General features: G+C 44.5%; 2 protein-coding genes across 2 annotated transcripts; both read left to right on the forward strand.

Annotated features, from left to right (window-relative positions):
- The first annotated feature begins 2503 nt into the window (after positions 1-2503).
- LOC117588615 lies at positions 2504-6737 on the forward strand. The gene is made up of 2 exons (XM_034280024.1): positions 2504-2820; positions 3097-6737. Exons 1-2 carry the CDS (start codon positions 2565-2567, stop codon positions 6600-6602), a joined length of 3762 nt encoding a protein of 1253 aa, XP_034135915.1. The 5' UTR covers positions 2504-2564; the 3' UTR covers positions 6603-6737.
- Positions 6738-8542: 1805 nt separating this feature from the next.
- On the forward strand, positions 8543-12869 carry LOC117588511 (NPC intracellular cholesterol transporter 1 homolog 1b). The gene is made up of 6 exons (XM_034279832.1): positions 8543-9807; positions 9876-10177; positions 10297-11232; positions 11295-11704; positions 11768-11922; positions 11997-12869. The coding sequence occupies exons 1-6, from the start codon at positions 8617-8619 to the stop codon at positions 12756-12758; spliced, it is 3756 nt and encodes a 1251-aa protein (XP_034135723.1). The 5' UTR covers positions 8543-8616; the 3' UTR covers positions 12759-12869.
- The last annotated feature ends 10712 nt before the right edge of the window (positions 12870-23581 follow it).

A 23581-nucleotide genomic window follows, 5' to 3' on the forward strand; every position in this document is an offset into this window, starting at 1 on the left:
CGGATTTAGCCGGCCTCTGTTTGTATTTCGGTGTTTTTGGGTGCCCGTTTTTTGCCGCAATCAAAATTGTGAATTTACCAACAAAAAAGTATGGACTCGATGCAAACACACACACACACTCTCGCACAGACAAATGGAGAGAAAGATGGTTGCAGTGTGGCATGCTGCAAGCGACGACGTCATAGTTTTGACGTCGACGGTTGAAAGGTTAAGGCAGCAGCTCTCGAAAAGTTGTTGTTTTATTTCTGTTTAAGGTGATGCAATCGAATACCGCATTGAATATACCTTTCTCTCTCTTTATCTGTCTCTTTCTATCACACACATGCACACACTTGATGTCTCGCGCTCTCTCTCTCTCTCTGTCCGTTATTGTTATTATTATTATTACGCCGAAAAAGTTACGTTTTTAGTGGGTTAAAACGGCACGGCTCTGAGAGGAAGAATCGGCGCGCGTGTTAATGCACCACTTCCTGTTGGGCTACTGTACCGTTAGACGGCGGGCGGCCTAACCATTACCGTTGTTACTATTTGTGCAATGCTTCACACACACCAATGAACACACCGCAGAAGAGCCGGCAAAAGAAGCCAGCCGCCAGCCGCAATCCGGCTTGGCTCTCTCTTTGAGCGATAGAGAGGGAGAGAAACAGAGAGAACTATGCAACTCTCTCTTGGGCTCTCTGCAGCAGGGAAAAACTGCAACTCCGGGCATGCGATTTGAAAATTGTGTCGTCAGCTTGACACAATTTTCCAGAATGCGCCTGGAATGAACACAAAACCTAAAAAAAAGCACCAACAACAAGAACGACCAGAATAAGCCAGAGAGAGAGAGAAAGAGGGAGAGAGACAGGGAGACGGTGGGAAACACAAAAACAAAAAACGTCGAAAGAACGGGAACAAGCACAGATTGAGGCAACCATGAAGCAGAAGAAGAAGTGGGGTCGAGTGTATCGGTTAGAGGGTATAAACAGGTGCTGTAGTGAGCCATCCAGAAGTTCCAATGAGAGTTTTCAAATATCCAGGGTATAGAGAAGTTCTACAGAGGAACACGTGCACATGATGGCAAAAGAGGGGCATACGGAAAGGTATATGCAGGGTATAAGTGTATATTTTTAATATATGTGTATATAGATAAGTGCTCATGATGGTTATAGACTAAATATGAAAGTAAGTCTTAGAAATCAAAGAGGGTAAGAGAGCACAGGGTACACATATGTTCTGGAGAATATCTTTGAAAAAGTGCAGGAAGAAGTGAGTGCTGGGATCCCGGTACAGAGTACAGAGTACAGGGAGAGGTGCAGTTGATGCGGCTTTAGTAAGGCTAGGGATACTCCGGGGAACGGGACTGGACAAAAGAGAGCTTTGCAGATGCGCATTAACGATGCCGCGTAAGCTTCGGTAACGAGGTTTTTTTTTCGGTAACTAACTCGGTTTCTCGGTTCTTCGGTTTCTCGGCTTTCGGGTGTTTTGTTGATGTAGGTCTGGGATTTTCAGGACACGTGTCCGGCCGGTAAATGTTGCTTTAAAGCCGACTCCACCGATTATTATGCTTTCCTTTCGTTTTCCCTCTGTTTTTCATCTACTAATTTATGTTCGTTTTTTTTTGTATAGCCCTATACCATAAATTTTCTTTGCATATCATAGAAAACATATTTTATTTCGCAAAAAATGCAACTACCATCCAGTCTCCACGTGTGTTTTTTGGTGGGCGTGAGAGTATCCCTAAGTATGCGGTTGTGTGTATGTGTCTTTGGTATGTGTGCATGTGTGTGTAGGTGTGCAAATGCGTGAGAGTTCAATAGCATTTTGGGTTGGCAAATAAAAAATAAATAAAACCAAAGCTTGCAGCAGCTGCAGCTGCAACAGAGAGCAGGCAGCCGACACAAAGAGAGAGAGAGAGAGAAAGCGACTGAGCGAGAGTAAAAGCCAAAGCGAGTGGGTGCCAGAGCATAAGCTTAACAGTCTGTTAACAGAAAGCTTTCGCACCCGAAATTCTGTTCGTTCTCTCCATTCAACCCATGGAAAATCATTCAATGGCTACGATCTGCTGCGGCAGGGGGCACTATGCTGCTAGATTAGATACGGATTCGGTAATTCGGATTCTTGGTGCGGCTGCGAGTTGATCATTGTGCAGAGAGATCCACCCAGCCTCAATTTTGCTTGGTTCCAACTATTTGCTATTTAATTAAACTTACTTACAGCTCCTGGTGGTAGCGAAATATAATAATTGTATATATTAAATGTTTGCAATGCAATAATATTAAAACCCCAACCTAATCCCCCTTGTATTACTTGTCTTGCTATTTTCTTGTTACTTGTTTCTGGTTTATCACAGCTACAGTTCAATCAAAAGGCTTTGCTAATTGTGTATGTGATATTTGTCAGTATTTGTTATAACCTCAAGTGAGACGGAACTAGAAATATTTTTAAAATTTTCCAGAAAGAAACAAACAATAATACATTAAAAACGTCTTTAAAGTCAAACACATTTGTCATTAAATTGCTTTTTGGATTGCCTTTAAATATAAGTTTCGGAAATAATTGGAAAACTTTTTCTTTAATAAGAAATGGATAAAAAATTCTATTATCCGGAAGAAGTAGATGTGGTGAAAACGCAATATGAATCAAAGTACGCTGGTCAGGGTCACAATTATTCTGTTCAAAGCGACACTGACATACAGATAGAGGAAATAGTGCAGGAAAAACATAATCTTGTAGAGAAGCAAGAAAACAGAAAAGCACTAGACAATGATGAGGAGTCACTAAGCAATGACTTGGAACGCCTCTGGGCATGGAAACAACAGAAAACACAGGAAACTGGTGGTGAGTATTAAAATGGTATTGGCTAGAGACTCGTTCAACACCAAGCGTTAACAGTGAGCTGTTAGGGAACGGTAACCCTATCTGTTATGTGGCTATGTTAGGCCTTCTGCCCGCTGTTCAGCCTTCTATGTACATTTGTAAGTACATATCAATCCATTCAATCTGCAATGGATAGAGTCTTTCACTTGTTAAGCTGTTAACCATCCAATAATGCGTATTTCCATGCACTATTCTACGTACAATAAAATATACATACATATCTCTCCCGCTTCTTAGCTGAGACCCATTCCCCCCATGCCACAAGTGGCATTCTGAGTGACATATCCTATGGTTTCCGAAATTTTGTGAAATCCCTGGATGAGGATGCGGTTAAATTAGATAATGAACAAAGGACCAATGGCAACGACTTGAATACAGATTTGGTTGATATTTCCCGTAATGGTCAAACAAATGAAGAGGTCGGCCCACCGATGACTTCCATGAAGGCGATGTCCCTGAAAAGATACGATCCATGGCTTAGAAACCTGCAGGATGAAGGTGAGAAGCCGGTCTCAGGCCTCCAGCGAAGCTTTCCACAAGAAGAAGAGACATTAGACAGTCCCTTACCAAGAACGTCATTTGAGCGCGTCATCACTGAAGGCCTAAGTTTCATAGCTGACCAATCATTGAACGATCTCTCGGAGGACCAAAGTGGCAGCTTTCTGTCGCGGCTGCCAGACAATGTTCATTCCTTTCTTGGTGGCGACTATGCCGAATTCGAAAGCAAGCTACCACAATCGATATATGTCCGACTGGAGGCCCCCCACAACTGTGATAGTAGTCACAGTGAGGATATTCTTGATTCACAGGATGGAAACGAATGCTTCAAGCTGAGACAGCGCTTCGGTTTTCAACACAGTCAATGTCGGAGCTCTTCAGAGAGTAGTGAACGAATATTTCCGCAGAGCTATCAGCGTCTACACGGACCAAAAAGCAAAATAGAGGAGCACACGATATCTGATCAGAATCAGTTTGACCCAGGAACCACGACTCAGCCAGAGCCAGAATTTCGGTCGATGCTTCCGTATAAGTTCCAGCCCAAACTCAAGGCTGAACCACCGCATCCATACTTGGGCAATGCATCCTCTGAGAAAGAGCAGCAGCACGGCTTGTGGTCTCATGGGCACTTGCATAATGCAGCTGAGTCACCTAAGTTGGTGCTATATCCATCATCGCAGATTTCCACAAACTATCTTAATTCGCAGACGGATATTGCAACACCATTGTCTAAATATCCAACTGAATCATTAAATGAAGCAGCAGCCAGGAACTTTTCCGAGCCACTTTTTGAAGTGTGGTCCCGGGCCAAGGCCTACTCCATTTGCTCCTCAGAAGCTTCTATGATCGGGGCACAATCATCAGACTCTGGGGGGAGCTCGGCTATCAACTCAATCATTTCCCATTCGCAATCCTTTTCCTCCTCACTAAATCATTCGGAAGATCAGGATGTGCCTCAAAGAAGATCGAATGGCAGATTAGATGTGGGACGTCCAAGGGCGCCTGATGTTTCCTGCTCTCCGCAACATGAACGAAAATCAAATTCAGTATCACAGACGTTCAGGAGGACGTCCCGTTCACGCTGGACCGATTCCTGTTCCTCCACGTCATATAGCTCTCACTCAAGTGATAGGACTTCAGAAATGACAGATGATGTCATATTGCACCATCAGGTGGATCGGACTTCTGGTGCTCCATTGGTGCCCAGGGACTCTTGCACTTCGATGGTTCAATTTCGTTATAGCACCATGGCGGAGTCACCTCAGGAAACTGCCAAAAAATCGGCAATAGTGTTGGTGGAACCAGTCCGGCGAAGGTCACAACCAAAGGTAAACAGCCAGGAACAGCAGAAGATACAGGAGAATATTGTGTCCCAACCATCTCGACCATCTCCTCGGATGGCTTACCTGGATGTTTCAATAAATCATCAGAAAAACTGCCCCCAGCATCGATCGCCATTCATGGTTGAAGCTCTTTTCATGTCGTATCAGTCAAAGCTTCCACCCAAATCCCCAAAGGAGCATCGTTTAACTTATAGGGCTTCAGGGGACTCTCGCACAGCATCGTCTGAAGAGAGGCCAGTGGATTTTTTAGCCCTACCTCAACATTCCCCCCGATACCAGTCTCATTTATCGCCAGTAGAGACTTCTTACGAACATCAACTGCCGTCCCGTTGCTCCCGCCAGACAGAGCATCACACAGCGGTTGAGTCACAGGGGATAAATGCTTTGGATGCAGTCAACACTGAATGTCATACAGCCATTGAAGATCCTTCGAATTTTCCGTTAAGTTGTCTAGAATCGCAGCCGCCAGTTTTGGTAAAGTTAAAGTTCGGCGATAGAACCGTGATCCACCAGGTGATGCAGGCGTCCCACCGAGAAAGCGAAATGCAAAACAAATACAATTTAAGGGAGAATCAGCAGTCCGAAGAGATCTATGATTCAGCTGAGGATTTTGGCATGAGATGTCGTAGAAGCATCGCCTCCCTGCCAAGTGCTGGCCAAGAAGTCCTTCACCTTGCCCAGAAAATAATCAACGAAAGTTCAGAAGTTGAGCGAGTTGAGTACTCAGACGATGAGAAAATTACTGATGGAAGTAGAAAGACTTTACAGTTGCAGAATAATCAGGCGGAATCACCCAATAAGCTAACGCTTCCAAAGCCGGATTACTTTTTGCCCATGAAGCTCAGCTCCCAGACCGACATCATCAAACAGTGGCGCTCAATTGAGCTGATACGAAAAAGGCAACCGCCGTTGGGGGGCGGGCTCTACAGTCAAACGAATCGGTTGCAGTTCCTCCCGATAGACATGCTGGATGCAGACACCTCGGGCGGCCCTATATTTGAGGGTGACTATGTTCAGTATGCCATGGAGCGTTCCAAATACTTTGCTGAGAAATTCGCAAAGCTTTCCGTGGAGGAGATAGCCGAGGATCTGCAGCTGAGACTGCGACAAATACGAACCCTGCAAAACACCGCCGAGTCGCTCTTCGAGCCCCTTCTGGCTCGTCCGATAAGCCCGACTAAGGTCAAGCACGCCAGGCACAGCTGCCCCCTGGGATTGGTCAAATGTCCGACGTTGCTCGATGCGGAACTGCTGGCACACTTTTGTAGCGCTCATCTCAAAAAGCTGCGCAGCCTGCAGCTCAGGGAGGTCTTCGAGAGCGACAGCCTGCTGATTGTCTTCAATCCCACGTCCATTAGACTGGCTGTGAATACTTGCATGTCCATATTGGTGTATGGAGGTACCGAGGACGATGACTCCACGTTGCCGTTAAAGCGTCTAATGCCAGTACGCAATGCAAATCTGACTGAGCCCTATGCCTGCTTTGAAGGTCATCTGCCCATACTCGTGATGATTTGCCGCAACAAAGTGAGTGCCGTCAATAGCAAGTTGGCTAGCTTCAAAGAAAACGAGAGCGATAACGATACAAACAAAGAGAACGAGAAAAGGATCTCGAGCGAAGATGAAGATGTATTCGCCTTGTGGGCAGTCACCATGGAGCTGCCACGGCCCTTGCATGTGCTGATGACCGTCTTCAATAGCCGCCTCGACATCAGCCGCAGCAACATCATGTCGGTGCGTGGCCTGCACAAGTCCCATAATAGTGCGGAGTTTATGAGCTGCAGCAAAAAATACATGCGGATCTCCGAAGCCGATATGGAGGTCCTAAGCAATGGCTTCACCGAACCGGTCTACCTGGAGCTCACGGTTAGGGAGTATGCCACCTCCTCTCCACCCGCATGACAACAGGCGCAACAGCCAAATATACATTTATAGCGCATACCGCCACACGCAATCTACAATACAACACAAATTGATGATACTCGGACACAACAAAAATTAATACAAACATCTAAATGTTCTGTTTTTCGGTTATTTTGTTCCAAATTTATTATAGGTAATAATTGTAAATGCCTACAAGAATATTATATAAACCAAATCAAAAGCATTTTGGATACTTTTAATTTCATATGATTCTTTTGACTCTCAAACATAATTTCCATTTGATTCCCAAGAATGTAAAGAACTTACTTGCTGTAGATAGCTGCCTAAAGCTACATTCTCGTATTCCCGCTTGAAATATCAGATTTTGAAAATCTTATCGGCACCTCTCAGTACATAAATAATACACAAAGTATCAATCAAATAAATTCATGAATTAAATTATTTAAGTTACCAAAGATAACACGTTACTTATTTCAGTTTAACTCCTATTCTCTTTTTTTTTATAGTTCTTTTCACGTTTTAACTAAGATAAATATAATGGTATGCCATTTCGTTTCGAGAAAGCCTGATCAATTAAACAATATCATAACGACTTTTTCTTAATTATTAATAATTGTAATTTAAATAAATATTAAGTTTATTTCTTCTGTTAAGTTTATTATTCTGAATGCCAGAAGCTGGAGCTCATCTTGTCTTAGTAATTATAATTGAATTTAACGAATATTTGATGATTTTATATAATTTTGCTGGCATTGGGAACCATAAAACTGTGCATCAAACATCAGAAAAAAGTGCAAATTAACACTGATGGCTCTAATTTTCTTTGCAGCTGAGGCTATCACAGATTTGACGGGGTTCTTCGGCCACCTGTGCGGACACCTGAGCTATATCTTTGGCTTATCGGAGGGAGGCACATACTGTGGCTGGTGGACGGCAGCTGTCCATCGCTATTTTCTGTTCATTTCTGTTGGCTGTGGGCGGCTGTTGAACACCTGTTCAACACTCGAGCGATCGGCGATAAGCCGGCACCTCTCGAGACCCTCCAGCGCCGTAAAATTATATTGCAGCCCTCAGTTGGTAGCACACAGCAATGTCGGCGACTAATTCTTAATCTGGCTCTTGGGCCCGTCAACCTCCTTGCTATCTCCCTTCCCCTAGGGTCCCGACAATGGTTTAGCTGGCCGGATGAATGATTCATTGAGAAATACCAGTTCAGTGCCAAAACTGATCAAACTTTGGGCTGTGCTTCTGATTGGCTGGCATAGGTTTTCCGTGAAACCAAAGGGGAAATTACTAGAGAACTCAGATTGAAATGACATACCCTAGATGTAATCACTGATGGTTAACTTTCTGTTGGTATATGTTATTAAGGACATATCTTGGTTGCTTTTAAATCCTTTCTTCATCAATAGGTTTTATCTCGGGTTTTACAAATTTTGTTTTACTTCGCTTTTGGGCAATTAACAGCACATTCTCGATCCTCGTAGATATTTTTCAGGAGGTACATTAAGACTATTTATTATGTGTGTATGTTACAACTCTTACAACCACAATTCAAGTAATCTTTACGCAAATTTTGGTGATTGAACATTAAAGTTAAATAAAGCAAATATTACATATTTAGCAATAAAATAATACATACAAAAAAAAAGCAAAAATAAAAACCAATCTGATACGCAGGGTTTTCATGATCATTGTCGCTATGTGCCCCTGTCCAGAGCTCTAGCCGAAAGCTTATCCCCCGATGATAAAGCAATTTCCTAGCCATTAGTGCTGTTTAGCAGAAACAGAACCCATCAGAATTCGGAAGCTTATCGCAGGAGATAAGCCCACACACTGGTAATCACCCAAACGAAAGGGGAAATCTTATCGGCACTCTGCTCCACTCATGGATAGCTTATTGATAGGCTGCAGCAAAGTGTTTCAGTTTGGTTTAGTTAATAGTGTGCTGCCGGCACGAAAAGGTTTGACGCGCTCCCCCACATAAAGTGTTTCGGTTTTCCTTATTTTTTTTTTAAGCTCTTCTGTGATAATGAATGTGAAATATTTGTGGCTGATGTGTGGCCTCTTGGCCGTGGCATTTCCATGCAAAGCACAGGAGGGGCAGGAATTGGGCTGCATTTGGTATGGCCAGAGTCATCAGATTGGCAATCACTGGCAGAACAAGGCGGACACGAACCCGGCCCGAGCCCTCAACAATCCTGATGCCGAGGCCGTCTTTGCCCGGCGCTGTCCAGTTCTCTACAAGGAGTACAAAGGAGCGAGTGGACAGGACGAGCTGAAGCTGTGCTGTGATGCAAATCAGATCTATACCATGGATGCGGGTCTTTCCCAGGCGGATGGAGTGTACTCCAGGTGTCCCACATGCACCAAGAATATGGGACAGACCGTGTGCGCCATGACCTGTGCCAAGAACCACACACTCTTCCTCACGGCCAACAATCAGTTTCTGGAAAATAACGTGGAGTATGTTGAGTCCATAAGGTACAGAATATCGGATGTGACCGTACAAAAGGTCTACAATAGCTGTGCTGGCATACAGCACACCCAGACAGGTCGTCCGGCTATGGATCTCGGTTGTGGTGGCTATAATGCCAAGACCTGTACCTACCGCAGATGGTACGAGTTCATGGGCGATGTGAGCGGTGAATATGTACCCTTCCAAATTACATATGAATGGTCCGAGGATGCCGAGGAGGGTTCCCAGGAGCAGTACCTAGAGCTGTTTCCCTTGGAGTGTGGCGAGAAGTACGACGATAGCTATTCCTGTGCCTGCATCGATTGCGAGGAGTCGTGTCCGTTGACGGATGCACCTACAGGACCGGAGGATCCCTGGCAAATAGCCGGCCTTTACGGCGTCACCTTCATTGTTTCCCTAACCCTAGGCCTGATTCTCGCCGTGGTGATATGCTGGGGCTCTCTTGGTCGCACTGCTCCTCCAAGCATCTGCATGCCCACTCTCTTTGGGGAATTCTTCTATGTGGGATTTCGTGCGTGGGGCACTTTTTGTGCCAAACATCCGGTCCTGGTGCTGGCCCTGTGCTCCTGGGCCATTGCCGGTATATCGTATGGCATCAGGTACATGAGCATCACCACGGATCCCGTGGAGCTGTGGGCGAGCGACCAGAGCCAAACACGCATCGAGAAGGACTACTTCGATCAGCACTTTGGCCCTTTCTATCGCACCAATCAGATCTTCATCAAGGCCATCAATCAGTCCAATGTACGTGGAGCCCCAAAATAAGGTTACCTACTCATCCGTGCAAATGCTAATCCGAATCCTCTTTCCAGTTCACCCATGAGTCTGCCAGCGGTCTGCTAACCTTTGGTCCTGCCTACGAGTACAATTTCCTGAAGGAAGTCTTCGAGCTGCAGGAGGTTATTATGAAGCTGGGACTGGACGAGGGCGAGGGCATGGACAAAATATGCTATGCCCCGGTGCTGCTGGCTGGCCAAACGGCCACTGTGGATGACTGTGTGATACAGTCGATCTACGGCTACTTCCAGCACGATATGGAAGTATTCAATACCACCTACGAGGACAACAACGGCTATACGATCAACTATCTGAACAAGCTGGAAGACTGCCTGCGGTATGTACATATAAATTTCGCTTAAATGGTGCGAGCGAGCCACTCATTCAAAGGCTTGTAACGTAGCATTCAAATCATTCAATTACGTTTGAGCCTTGTTAATTGTAATTCGTTTATAGAGTACCCATGTTGGAGGATTGCTTTGGCACCTATGGCGGTCCCATTGAGCCTGGCGTAGCTGTTGGCGGCATGCCCAAGGTTGCCGTGGGTGACGATCCCGACTACATGATGGCCACCGGACTGGTGATCACCTTCCTGGGAAAGAACCAGAATGAAGCATCCAAGCTGGAGCCCAACAAGAAGTGGGAGAAGCTATTCGTGGACTATCTCAGGGACTACAAGAGCGATCGCCTGGACATTGCCTACTCTGCGGAGAGATCCATTCAGGATGCCATTGTGGAGTTGTCCGAGGGCGAGGTGGGCACTGTGGTCATCAGCTATGTGGTTATGTTCATCTATGTGGCCATCGCCTTGGGTCGCATACGCAGCTGTCGGGGATTCCTGCTCGAGTCTCGCATCATGCTGGCCATCGGCGGGATTGTCATTGTGCTGGCATCGGTCACCTGCAGTCTGGGCTTCTGGGGCTACATGAACGTGACCACCACGATGCTGGCCATCGAAGTGATACCTTTCCTGGTGCTGGCCGTTGGTGTTGACAACATCTTTATTATGGTGCACACGTTCCAGCGATTGGATCACAGTCGCTTTGAGACCACCCACGAGGCCATTGGCGAGGCCATCGGCCAGGTGGGTCCCTCGATCCTTCAGACGGCTGGCAGTGAATTTGCCTGCTTTGCCATTGGAGCGCTCTCCGACATGCCGGCGGTGAAGACATTTGCCATGTACGCAGCGGCGGCCATCCTGCTCGATTTTCTCCTCCAGATCACTGCATTTGTGGCCCTGATGGCCATCGATGAACGGCGGGTTCTCGACGGTCGACTGGATATGTTGTGCTGTGTGCAGACCAAAAAGAAGCCCAAGGAGGAAGGGCCCCAAGATGTAGGCGTGCTGGAGAAGATGTTCAAGAACTTTTATTCCCCCTTCCTGCTGTCAAAGTAAGTTTCACGTTTTAATTCTTATTTTTATCAATTTTCTTTAACCGATTTTGTTATTTTAGACCCGTCAAGGTTACCGTGTTGCTCATCTTTACCGTGATCACGTGCCTATCGTTGATGGTGGTGCCCTCGATTGAGAAGGGCCTGGATCAGGAGATGTCCATGCCCAAGGACTCGCATGTGGTCAAGTACTTCCGCTACATGGTCGATCTCCTTTCCATGGGTGCCCCCGTGTATTGGGTGCTCAAGCCCGGCCTTAATTATTCGGAACAACTGCAGCAGAATCTCATTTGCGGTGGCGTCGAGTGCAACAACGACTCACTCTCCGTTCAGCTCTACACACAATCAAGATACCCGGAGATCACAAGCCTGGCCCGTCCCGCCACCTCCTGGCTGGATGACTACATCAACTGGCTGGCCATCATCGATTGCTGCAAGTATAACGTAACCACGAATGGCTTCTGTCTCAGTAGTAAGTAATCCACACACAAATATGCTTCATTTACACAGAGTAATATTTAATTTTCCTTCCTAGACTCAAAGAGCGATGACTGTCTGCCCTGTGAGCGGGAATTCACAGAGAATGGCCTGAGACCCACTCCCGAGACTTTTAACAAATATTTGCCCTACTTCCTCTTCGATATACCCGATGCGGAGTGCGCCAAGGCCGGTCGAGCTTCCTATGCGGACGTATGTTCATTTACTTCTTATGATCCCTGTAAAAAACCAGTATGAAAATCCAAAATACATTTATTTGTTTGCAGGCCGTCATCTATACAATAGATGATGAGGGCATGTCCTCCGTGCAGGATACGTACTTCCTGCAGTACTCGACCACCTCGACGACCTCAGAGGAGTTCTATTCACAGCTGCGAGAGGTGCGGCGCATAGCGGGCGAGATCAATGATATGTTTGTCGAGAATCAAGTGGATGTCGAGATCTTTGCCTACTGCGTGTTCTACATTTTCTACGAGCAGTATCTGACCATCTGGGAGGATGCCCTCTTCTCGCTGGGCCTGTCTCTGGTGGCCATTTTTGTGGTCACGCTGATCATCACTGGACTGGACATTACGTCCGCGTTGATTGTGCTCTTCATGGTCATTTGCATCCTGATCAATATGGGTGGCATGATGTGGGCCTGGAGCATCAATCTGAATGCCATATCCCTGGTAAATCTCGTCGTATGCGTGGGCATCGGCGTTGAGTTTGTCTCGCATATTGTGAGGTCGTTCAAGCGGGCCGAAGGCACGGCTCAGGAGCGCGCTCGTCACTCCCTGAATGTCACTGGCAGCAGTGTCCTGTCGGGCATTACGCTAACCAAATTCGCCGGCATTGTCGTTCTGGGCTTCTCCAACTCCCAGGTCTTCCAAGTCTTCTACTTCCGCATGTATCTGGGCATTGTCCTGATTGGCGCCGCACACGGACTGATCCTTCTGCCCGTTCTGCTGAGTTGCATGGGGCCGCTCAAGCGCATGTCTAGGACCTCCAGTGCAGCACCTGTCGACCCAACGACAACAGCCACCTAATCTGAGATCCCAGCATTATCCATATAGTCTAGGAATAAGAATACACGATCCATATAGTTCATAGAGTGTGCGTAGGGTTCATAATTCCATAATACAATTTTTTTTTATTTCGTTTATTAATAAAGACAATTTCTTTTTTAAGCTGTACATTTTTGCATAAAACAATTGTCGGGGTTTTCGCGGAACCTTGGGGACCACCACCGGCTCTCCTTTATTGTTTATTGTCGTGGCACCTTTGCTTTTTATGGCCTTAAGCGACCAACTGCCGCGCACGCCGTCAAAACAATAAACAAGAAACTCGTGGTGCTTCCACCCGAATTTCCCGCTTTCCCCCCGCTGCTACTGCCAACCCCCTGTTAATGCCTGGCCACCCTCTGGACGCAGCAAATACACAAAACGTCTCACGCCTTTCGTACACAAGTTTAGCTCAGATTTTTCACCTACTTTTTGAAGGGTTTTATGGTGGACGCTGGGATACACTTTTATGCGGAATAAAATTCGGCATTAATTCTCTTTATTTATATTTTATTTATTTGTATAAACAAATACTTTGTCCTGAATGCAGGTCTCAGCATTTTTAGTTTGGACTCTACTGCAGATTTCTGTGATGATTTTCTGGTCGAACCCCAATGGATAGAGCATTCTATGAATCGCTGCTGCGTTGTTTTTGTAAAAAGGAGTAAGTTTTGTTGTTGATGGCTTTCTTGTTTTTAACTGCTCTCACCGCCTGCTGGCCAGTCGAGTGTTCTGTGGCTTATAAAAACCAGCAGCAGCCGGCGCGCCGAAGAGGCCCGAAGAAGACCCAAAAGGAAGTTCGAGACACGAGCACACACACACACACACACACACACACAGAGACCGCGAGCGAGAGCGAGAGCGAGAGACACAGAAGTGGAAGAGCATTTAACCCTCAAAATGAGTCGAGTGTTTTTAATTAAAATTAATAAAGTTTAGAGTGGTTTTTCTGCATGGCACCATTGAAATCAAGCATCCGCCTTAAAGTAACAAACAATCCCATCCCCCAGGCCCCATAATCACTTAATGCCGGTGCCGGAATGCTGAAATGTTTTTTGGGGGCATTAAGATTCATGCCTCATCGAGTTGCAAGCACTTCAAATGGCCGACAATTGAAAAGCATAATTATAAATGTATCAACTAATGCACATGGCAAAATCAATTAGCAATTACCAGCAACACACAGAGCATACACATGGCAGACACCCACTTTGATATACTTACACACACACACACACACACGATACTGAGAGAATAGACAGATGAAGTGCAAATTGAGTTGCCCAAGTGCTGTCCCTCTGCGACGTACACGTATTTATGTGTGTTTGTGTGGTGTGAGTCGGAATGTTTTTCATCCAGCACTTAATTGCCATTCAAAACGCTCGCTCCAACAACAATGCCAAGTGCTAATGCCAAAAATGAACCAAATGAGGCGGAACATCTCGAAAAGAAAATAAACAAGGCACTGCCATGGGATCGCAACGAATATTGAATGGTCTACGAAAGTTAGGCCATCGTTGGGATAATTGGGTGTACGATACGAGTTTGAACAGATTATAAATTACATGATAGAATAAGCAGAGATATTATGTAGTTTTTTTTTTCATCTCTGCATTGTCTCTTCACTATTCACCTTTGAGTTTTTTTTTTATATTTTGCACAAAAGTAATTGTTTTATCTATTGTTTTATTAATGTAATTCCTATGTGCGGGTGATTCGATTTGCTTTCTTCTATAAAATTAAGAACACTTTCTTCATGAAAATTAATGAAATTAACAACGAAAAGAAATCTGTTGTGAATAATATCTATGATAAACGATGAAATATTTTTCCGAAAACCTAATTCGCACCTAAACTCACCGGGTTATAGATCTGCTTATAAACCTCCCACTCCAGACAAAGCAGATAAACAGGGAAAAAGAGAGAAAGAGAAAGAGATACAGCTGGAGAATCCATTAAGAGCATCTTTGCAAAGTCACAAAATCCATGGACATAAATCATTTTGTAGCCAACACATTTGCACACCAAAAATTGAGGTGAAGCAACGAATTAATGTGGCAATAAAAATTTAAATTAATTGATTTTTCCTGCCTTCATATTTCGGCACCAACAAAATATACGAAACAAAAACCTAAAGCCGGTCGAGTGTTTGCTATTTTCGCACGATTTGTGGCCAATTTTGCAAACTTCCAATGGCCATAAAAGGCCCATGCCCCAAAAACGACAGGCTTCCAGCCAGGTCATAACTCACGTGTGTGGATTGGCGGCATTCGCTCTCTCTCTCTCTCTCTCTCTCTCTCGATGCGAGGGAAGGCATTAAAATAACATTTGCGCATATTTATTAATCGGTTATTGGACTGCGGATGGATGCCTTTGACTGCGGTCCTACCTCTGCTGCTGCTTCCTGCTGCGACCCTATAAAAGTCGTAAATGTATCTGTATCTGCAATAAACGAGAAGTTCAACGAAAGCCACATTCAAAAAGGGAGAGCCACTTGGTTGCCTCCACTCTCATCTCCTCACCAGCAGGGATTTTTGATTTAAATTCAAAATTGTTGTTTCAATTATGCATTTTTTAATTAGCTTTAAATGATTGTTGGCTCTACGGATTAAAAGTGAAACGGAAATTGGAATGGAAAAGTGAAAATGAAAGTTTCGATTTTCATTTCGTCAGAGATTATGCTCCAGATATTGCTTCTCTGAGAGTTTGTATTTCAGATCAAATCCCTACTGTCATTCGATAAAAATACAAATAAATAATTATCTTGCGATTTATCGTTGCGTGCGTAAGCAATAGCTATCCCTACACTCAGAATCGAATGTGCTAATTATATTTGGATATTTTTCTCGGAGTGTGCCACAAGTCTTTTATGTTCTCAAGCTAACACCCAAATTATTACATTCAAACTGAATGAACGAGCAGATTTGCCCCTGCCCCAAAGCCCTTTACAATTGTGCAACTTTCCAATTCTTTTCCAATTACAAATTTCAATTAAATTTAAATTCGTTGCAGCTATTTTTTAGGGTTTGTTTTGTCTAATTAATATAATCAACCGAATGGCAAAAGTCAGTTGCAGTATTAGGGTCACAATGACAGGGCCTAAGCCGGACAAAGCCCCTGCTTGGGGTTTGGGTATCGGTGGGAGGTTTCTTCATGGACTTATCATCCTATCGTTCATCCTATTTTTGCTGCCAGTGTTTGCCTCTCTTTTATACTGAAAATGGGTTTTAAATACAAATTAATTATAAAAGAGAAAATTCAATTTTTAGGAGTTCACAATCTGCTAAAGCCAAATGCGAAAAAAGTTAATTAAACCAACGCACACATGAGCGTGAACGGGGAGGCATTTTCAATGATGGAGATGGAATATTTAATTTATTCATTTGCTGACATAAACCCCGGCTCCAGCACCGGCAGCAGACGCAGCTCCAGCTACGGGTACGGCTCTACGAGTCTGTGCCAGTGTCTGTGTCTGTGGTCACGGCTCTGGGCAGCAGACTAGTTCATAGACGAATCAGTAATTTATAAACGTGCTTATAAGCCGCAATCCAATTCGCAATTCGCTATTCGCGTTTTGGCTAAAATTACACTTGCAGCCAGGCCAAAAACCCATTTTCGAAATCCATTCACCCCACATTTTTCACTCCCTCCCCCCTCTCTGGGCAGTGGCCTAAAATGTTATCAACACTCTGAAAAAACACCCAAAAAACCACCCGTCTAACTGCTGGCCCTGGCAATGGCCATGGAATTGGCCTAGACAGGAGGGTGTCTGGGTGCTGGATTGTGTGGGTGACAGCAGCAAAAAAACTAAAACTAAAGCTAAACTGAAGACTGAAAGCTGAAACTGAAGCTAAGCGAAAGCGCGTGAGCGAATGAATTTCGGTTTTTAATTTTCCCCGTTTTAATATTTTTTATTTTTTTTTTTGGCACAGAAATTAAATTGAAATTGCATAAAATCTTAACCCCAGAGAGAAGTGCCCCGGCAAGTGCAGCTGCCGGAATGTTTTTAAATGTTTTAAGTATAACTAATAAGTTATTCTCATTTTTATTTTAATAGGATTCGATTTGAATGGGAAGCTCGATGGACCTTAGTGGGTTAATTGCGTGCGTGTATGTGTGCGTGCGTGTGTGCATGATTGTGTGGGTGTGACAGCAATTTCCCAACTAAATTATAACAACAACCTCAACAAATGCGCAAAATTTTGAGAAATTTCATGCAAAATGCAAAAGCAAAAGCAGTTTATGCCACAAAAAGTGTGGCAGCAGCAGCAGCAGCGGCGGGTAAAGCACCAGCAGCTGGTAGCATTAAATGGTGCACGTATTCCCCATAGACCTCTGCCACCCTCTGCCACCCCCTGCGAACATAACGAAAATGTCAAACACACATTTGACCAGAGCACACACAAAGAGAGAAACTAACACATATTCAGGCAGATGAAAAGCGCAGGCACAGCGTGCGATGAAAGGCAGCCCAGCCCGAAAATTTCCCTCTCTGTCCAGTCCAACAACAACAAAATGCATTGTCATTCTGTAGGTATGTCACTGCGGGGAGGGGGGCGGCGGCATTGGCTCATAAATGCCATGCCGCTGACAAGTGGCAGGCCCCCATATCGTATCCTGCCACAAATTCAAAATGGCAGCCAAGATGGCAATGCAGATGCATCAGCACTGCCATCGCATATCGCATCGCATCGCATCGCATCGCATCGCGGCGCATCGATTGATTGGCCTTCGATGCGATCATCCACATAAGATAATAATTTTCAATTAATTATTTCTGCTCTCCTCAGTTTTTTATCCGGCTGCAGCACGCACGTACTCGTACAAGTGCATATAGTGCTCGTACGTAGAGATATTTATATGGTACATACATATATACTCGTACGTGTAGATTCTACATGCGAGTGTATGCGAGTGAAAATGAAAATAAAAATCAAAATAATTATAATTATTTTGTTGTTGTGTGGTGGCACAATACAGCGCTAGATAATCCAATTAATTGCTTGGTAAACAACCAGCGAGGGACACGTACACACGTCCGTCCCCAAGCGATGAATGCAGTTCCCAGCAGCCAAGGAGATATTTCACTCAGTATTAAACAGAATATTTGTACAGAAAAACAGAATACTTATTTGGGTTTATAATTTATTTAGTGTTAGTTTAAACTCAATACGTTTTGGACTTAGCGTACAAAATTACATTTTGTTCTTGTCATCGTTTTGGATAATTTTTGTATATTTTTCGTCACGATACATGCGAGTATTTCCCAATAAAATATTCGAAGATTCGACTGAATCAACATCTACCCATCTCGAAATGTTTGCTTCACGTTAAAGTGGTTTTTGACTTTATAAATTTACCAGCCGAGCAGTCAACAGACTGACCAAAAAAAAAACCCTAAGTTATTTGTTGCCTGCCAAATTCTTGTAATTTGCCCGCAAATTTCCATTCCCTGGCAATCTCTTTTATCTACTTTTAAGCAATTCCTTGGCGATTCCGTTGCGTGGAATGGGGCATCGCCCGCCATCATTTTAGCTGGTTTATGGCCAGCCACTGTTCAATTAAAATCATGGACGAACGATATCAATTAAAAGCAAGAAGAACAAAAAAACACTCATTGTGGCCAAAAGCTGGGGCGCTCTCCATCTCAATTTTCTTTGCTTGCTTTTCTCGCTGCTGGGAAAAATGCCTTCAAGATGGTCTAGGCATCCCCTTGTGATTTATCACAAAGCAGCAAGCAGCAAGCAGCAAGCGGTGGCAAACAAAAAGGAAACCTCAACCGAGGGCGAGCATTTGCTTATCTTTAGAGCTGTGGATTTTTGCCACATTTTTGCTCTGGCCCCCATCTGTGGGGACTACTGCCATTCGTTGTTTATCGTAATTATGAATCTTTGTTATCCTGTGCACTGCTCAGCTCCTGTGCACTCATGTGTGTGTGCGTTCAATCAAAATAGTTGATTTCTTTTATGCTAGGTCCTAGGATCCCGCTCCTTTCCTTTCCCAGCCTCTCCTCTTCTGCTCCTTCCCCTTTTCGTTTGTTTGCACAGACCTATAAACGTTAAATGTATGTACATACATATATTTATATTGCGTGAAAAGGGGGTAAGCAACTATTTTTGATATGACTGAAATTATGCCTTTCCTTTGTTGCTCCTTTGCTGCCTGGCTGGTCGCATTGTGGTCGCTACCAGCGTCATGGTCGAGCATATCACATCGAAAGATGAGATCTTACAGTCGCTACAAATTAACCTTGGGGAAAGTATTGAAATAGTGCCACGTTTTTCGCAAGATATACAAAGATATACCTTTGACCCATTCTTACATGTGCCTTTTGCAGTATGTAAGCGTTGCAGCATCTGTCCATTAAATCATATGGTTTTTTGTTCATAATTAATGCACATGCTGCACTCAATTCGTCATAAATCTATGACTTTGGGCACAGTCTCCACTCATAATCAGGTGTGTGTGTGTGTGTGTGTTTCTGGAATCTGTTGCATGGCAAAAAGGATTCTGCTGGTCGCTGGTTCTTCTCTGGCATCCCATTCTACTATTCCATAAACAAGCCGGAGCAGTTTTAATAACTTTGTGTGCCTGATGATACAGTTCCGCCTTTATCCTTTATCCTTTATCCTGAATCCTGCATCCCCCCAGTCTGCTGTTACAGTCGTGTTGCTCCTTCGTTGAGTGGTGCACCACCTTCATATCCATCTCCGGCGGTTGTTTTCACTGCAGAGCGCAGGGCATAGCTGCTTCGCCGACAGCCGGTCCCTTTTCCATGGCGCTGTTGTTTTTGTTCTGCTGCTGCTGCTCCTGGCTTTACCCTAAGCTCTGCCCGAACGGTTATATGACATTGAGCTAGGCGTTTGTGTGGCCAATGACATCAGTTCATTCTCATTTGATTGGTTTGATCTCCTACTACTTCACACTTTTATTCAACTATTATTCCATTTCAAATATAATTTTTGACAGAAATATGCAAAGGTCTGCCAGTCATGCCTGTATACTCTACATATTCCAGAGCGTTGCACGACTGGGACTAGAGCTGCGTTAAGGTGGCTTGTGGGCAGTGCCAGTGGGTTGCCACCACTCAATTCTGATTTTTATCGCTTTAATGAAGTTTCATGCCGTTTATGCTGCCAGCTGCCAAACATTGATGCTGCTGCTGCTGCTGCTGATGCTGCTGATGTTGCTGCGGGAATTTTCGTTAAAAACTTTTTCGTCAATTCCCATGACACGGTCGTCCGCCCAGCCTCCCTGCCACCTCTTCTCCGGCCCCTTCTGCTGACCGAGAAATGTTATGGGGCATTTGAGGCTCTATTGATGCACGTCTTTCCAGTCTATTACTATCAGCACTTTTTTCACTTTGGCGCATTTTGTTTTTCCCTGCTCCGTGTATATGTATGTATCGTACATAAATACTATTTTTTGTTGCTGTTCAGTTTCAGTTAACAGTTTATTGACTTCGCTCAACTTGTCGCCGTTATAATGTCAGCAAATTGTTAAAATGCTTTGTTAGGAATTTCAAACAATTTTTTCCCTCCTTCGACAGCACAGCCTTTTCTCGCCGCTGCTTTGTTTTGTTTGCCAACGACGACGACGAAGAGGCGACGACGGTGGCTGCAAGGAGCAGCAGGACCAAAAATATGCTCTACGAAATAGTTTCTTCTGGTTCTCCCCCATCCGCCATTCCTGATACTGATGCTGCTGTTGCCGCGGCTTTTGCTTCTTCCTGTGATGCGGGTAATTTGCCAGCAACAACAGCAGCAATCTGCAAATATAGTTGCGGTGTTCGAAGCTTGTGATACCCTGGCGGTCTGTGTGTTTCGTTGTTGCATTCTGTGGACCGACTCAGCATCACAGCTAGTCAGCTAGTCAGACGAACATTCAAATGGAATGTGACCGTGGTACTCGCTTTCTTCTCAATTCTGCACCTTCAAACTCCGCTCATAATCATCATTCCGTCCGTCGGCAAAGGATGCATAAAGAACTAAAAGCAACAGCTACAAAAAGCAGCAGAGAGCCAGAACAATGTTGCCACATTTAAGCGTTTGAACTTCGAACGTCATAAAATATTTGTTAAGCATTTTGCTCGCTGCCTGCCTGGCTGCCTGCAGGTCAACAGGGAACAGCTAGAGTGTAGAAGTGTAGAAGAATCCGAGTGGCAGCAACAGCAAAGGAGCAACAGCCAAAAGCAAACACAAACCAACAAACACCACAGAGAACAAACAAACAAAGCCATGTCTCGTGTCCCGTGTCCCGTGTCCCGCCTCTTTAGCTACAGCTCTAGCTCCAGCTCCATTTGCAGCTTATGCCCAGTCCTTGGGTCCACGTCGCCACGTCGTGTGCCCCCAAAAATATAATAACCAATTCGTAAGCACATTCATTATGCTCTGTAAGCAGAGTCACAGAAAAAGTGCCAAAAGAGATGCTCACAAGTGTTGCGATGTCCAGATGTCCTCTACAAAGAGGAACTTTGATGCTCTGACATCTTTTGCCAAAATGTATTATTCATCGTGTAAGTAACTAAATGAGTATAAGAAAATGTATATTTATATTTATTTTAGGCAACGTATACATTTTTATTATTTTATATTCATTGTATTCTTAATGAATTTATTTTTTATATTTTTAAGAATTAAAAATTCGCATTTAAAAAGAGCATTTTGCAGCTGGCTCTTGCTTTGTTTGCTTCACACTTTTGACCGAAAAATTAAAACACATTAGTGGTGAGCGCGAGTTTTTCTTTTGCTTTTGTATCCTCATCATCATCGTGCTCGATCCCGTGCCGTGCTGTGCCGTGCTTTGCTGCTCGTTTATTAGTATTTGTGCTTGATTTTCCTTTTTCGTTTTCCGCCTGCCCATTTTTCCTACTCTCTCTCGCACCTTCTTGGACGAACTGCTGCTGCTCCTCCTACCCGTCGTTGTTCTTGTTGCTGTCAGCGTATTATGGCAAAATGACAAGCAAACAAATTATGTTTTTGTGTGCTTAGCGTGAGCCCAAAAACCAGACCAGAGAGCACTTGGCACCAAGGTAGACAGCACTCCTGGCGGGGGGTTGCAACTCAAAACAGGAGGCAGAAACAGCCTCCTGAGAATGAACATCCTGCTGGGGACATTTCTATCGATGGCCAAGAGGAAAGCTTATTTCTAGTCTGGAGTTCAAGCATTCAGCCGGCGTTGAGTTTTGGTTTTGCAGAACTGTTTTCGAATGTATTTGGCTTCTTAAAAAAAACTTGGATCTCTGAATGTGCAAAGTCAACGCACATTATTCGCTGTTTGCAGATCCCATCCGCTGCATCTTCTGCCCTTCGATCCCATCATTATGTTAATTTCTTCCTGTAAGTTTCAGTTCTATATGGCACTCAGCTTTGTAGAGTTTATGAAGAAAGAAAACCCCTGTTGATCCCCATTCCCTGGCTGTTTTTCGACACTGTATGCAAATATTATAGATACCAAAAAACAACAATGAGAACCCTTGAACAACCAGGAACAACCAACATGAACAGCAACACCCCGCTGGAACGAGCAGCAACAACTTTTGAAACATGCCTCATACAGAGAGCCAACAACACCTGAGGCGCCAGCTGGCCAAAAAAGAGAGCTAGAGAAACGGAGAAAAGCAGAGGAGAAAGGCAGCGAAAAAGCCAGAGGGGAAAGGAACGGCAGGGGAGGCCTAGGCGTCGGTGGAGAGACAGCTGCCCAATGGAGCCGCGCCCATGTACGTGCCCAAAAATGACAGTCATAACAAATTAAGAAGGTTACCTTTATTGCCATGGCCCAAAGGCGGCAAACCTAGCTACGAGACGCGAGCCAAACCCCAGCACTCTCTATCTCAACTTCACTCCCGTTGCGATCCCGTTTCGGCTCGGTTCGAGCTGGCTGGCTGCCCAAGTACTTTTCCTAAATCTTTGCACGTTCCCCAGAAAATACACACAACAACCTCAGCGCTTGGTGGGCAAAACTTTTATTTGTGAAATATCCTCAAACCGGTAGCGGGTATACCCTTAAGCCAACAACTGTATTGTGATTGACACTCTCAAAGTTAGCAAAACAATTACAAAAGCCTGTAAGCAGACTCACTGCCAAATAGAGAATATCCTTGGAAGTGTATGCAACAGAAACAATCTGGAAAATTATGAGACCCAACAGATCCTGCGGTCAAAGTTGTTCCTCCTGTTGTTGCTCCTACTCCAGCTGCAGCTCCTTTTCCTGGATGTAGCTGTTGCGGCCCACCACTCATTTCTAGGCGTGGCCAATTGTTGGACCAAAAATATGTTTGCTCTTTGGCTAAGGCCATAACCCGGTATCAATACAAATGTTCAATGCTTTTGCTGTTTGCCTCTGTTCCTCATGCTGCCTCTGCGGCTGAGGGAATATTCAACGTGAGCTAGACTGACTGTCATTTGTTTGTTGTTGTTGTCTTTAAGCAATTATCCCCAGTTTGTAGTTGGAACTATGCCCAATCTAAAACATTAGTGAATGTTGTCCAATGGGATAAAATAGCAGTGCAAAAAGGGTGACCTCCCTTCATAAGTCTTGTGATTTGGAGTTTCCAAGAACTCAGCTTGTAATTGTAATTGTAGGGCAAGTTCTTTCCAATTCCAATTACTCTTTGTGTCTCTCTGTGCGGTATTCCATCAAAGTATTCAATCAAAATTCAACAGTTGTTCAATGGAAGAATACTGACCACATTGTGACCATATTACCCACATTACGTGTGCGATTTCCTTCGATATTTTCCCACCATTCGAGGCGTGTGTGCTCGTACAACTTTTCGTTGTCGCACTCATTAGCCTCTCATCAATCTT

Source organism: Drosophila guanche, unplaced genomic scaffold (genome assembly GCF_900245975.1).
Source record: "Drosophila guanche unplaced genomic scaffold, DGUA_6, whole genome shotgun sequence".
Taxonomy (NCBI): domain Eukaryota; kingdom Metazoa; phylum Arthropoda; class Insecta; order Diptera; family Drosophilidae; genus Drosophila; species Drosophila guanche.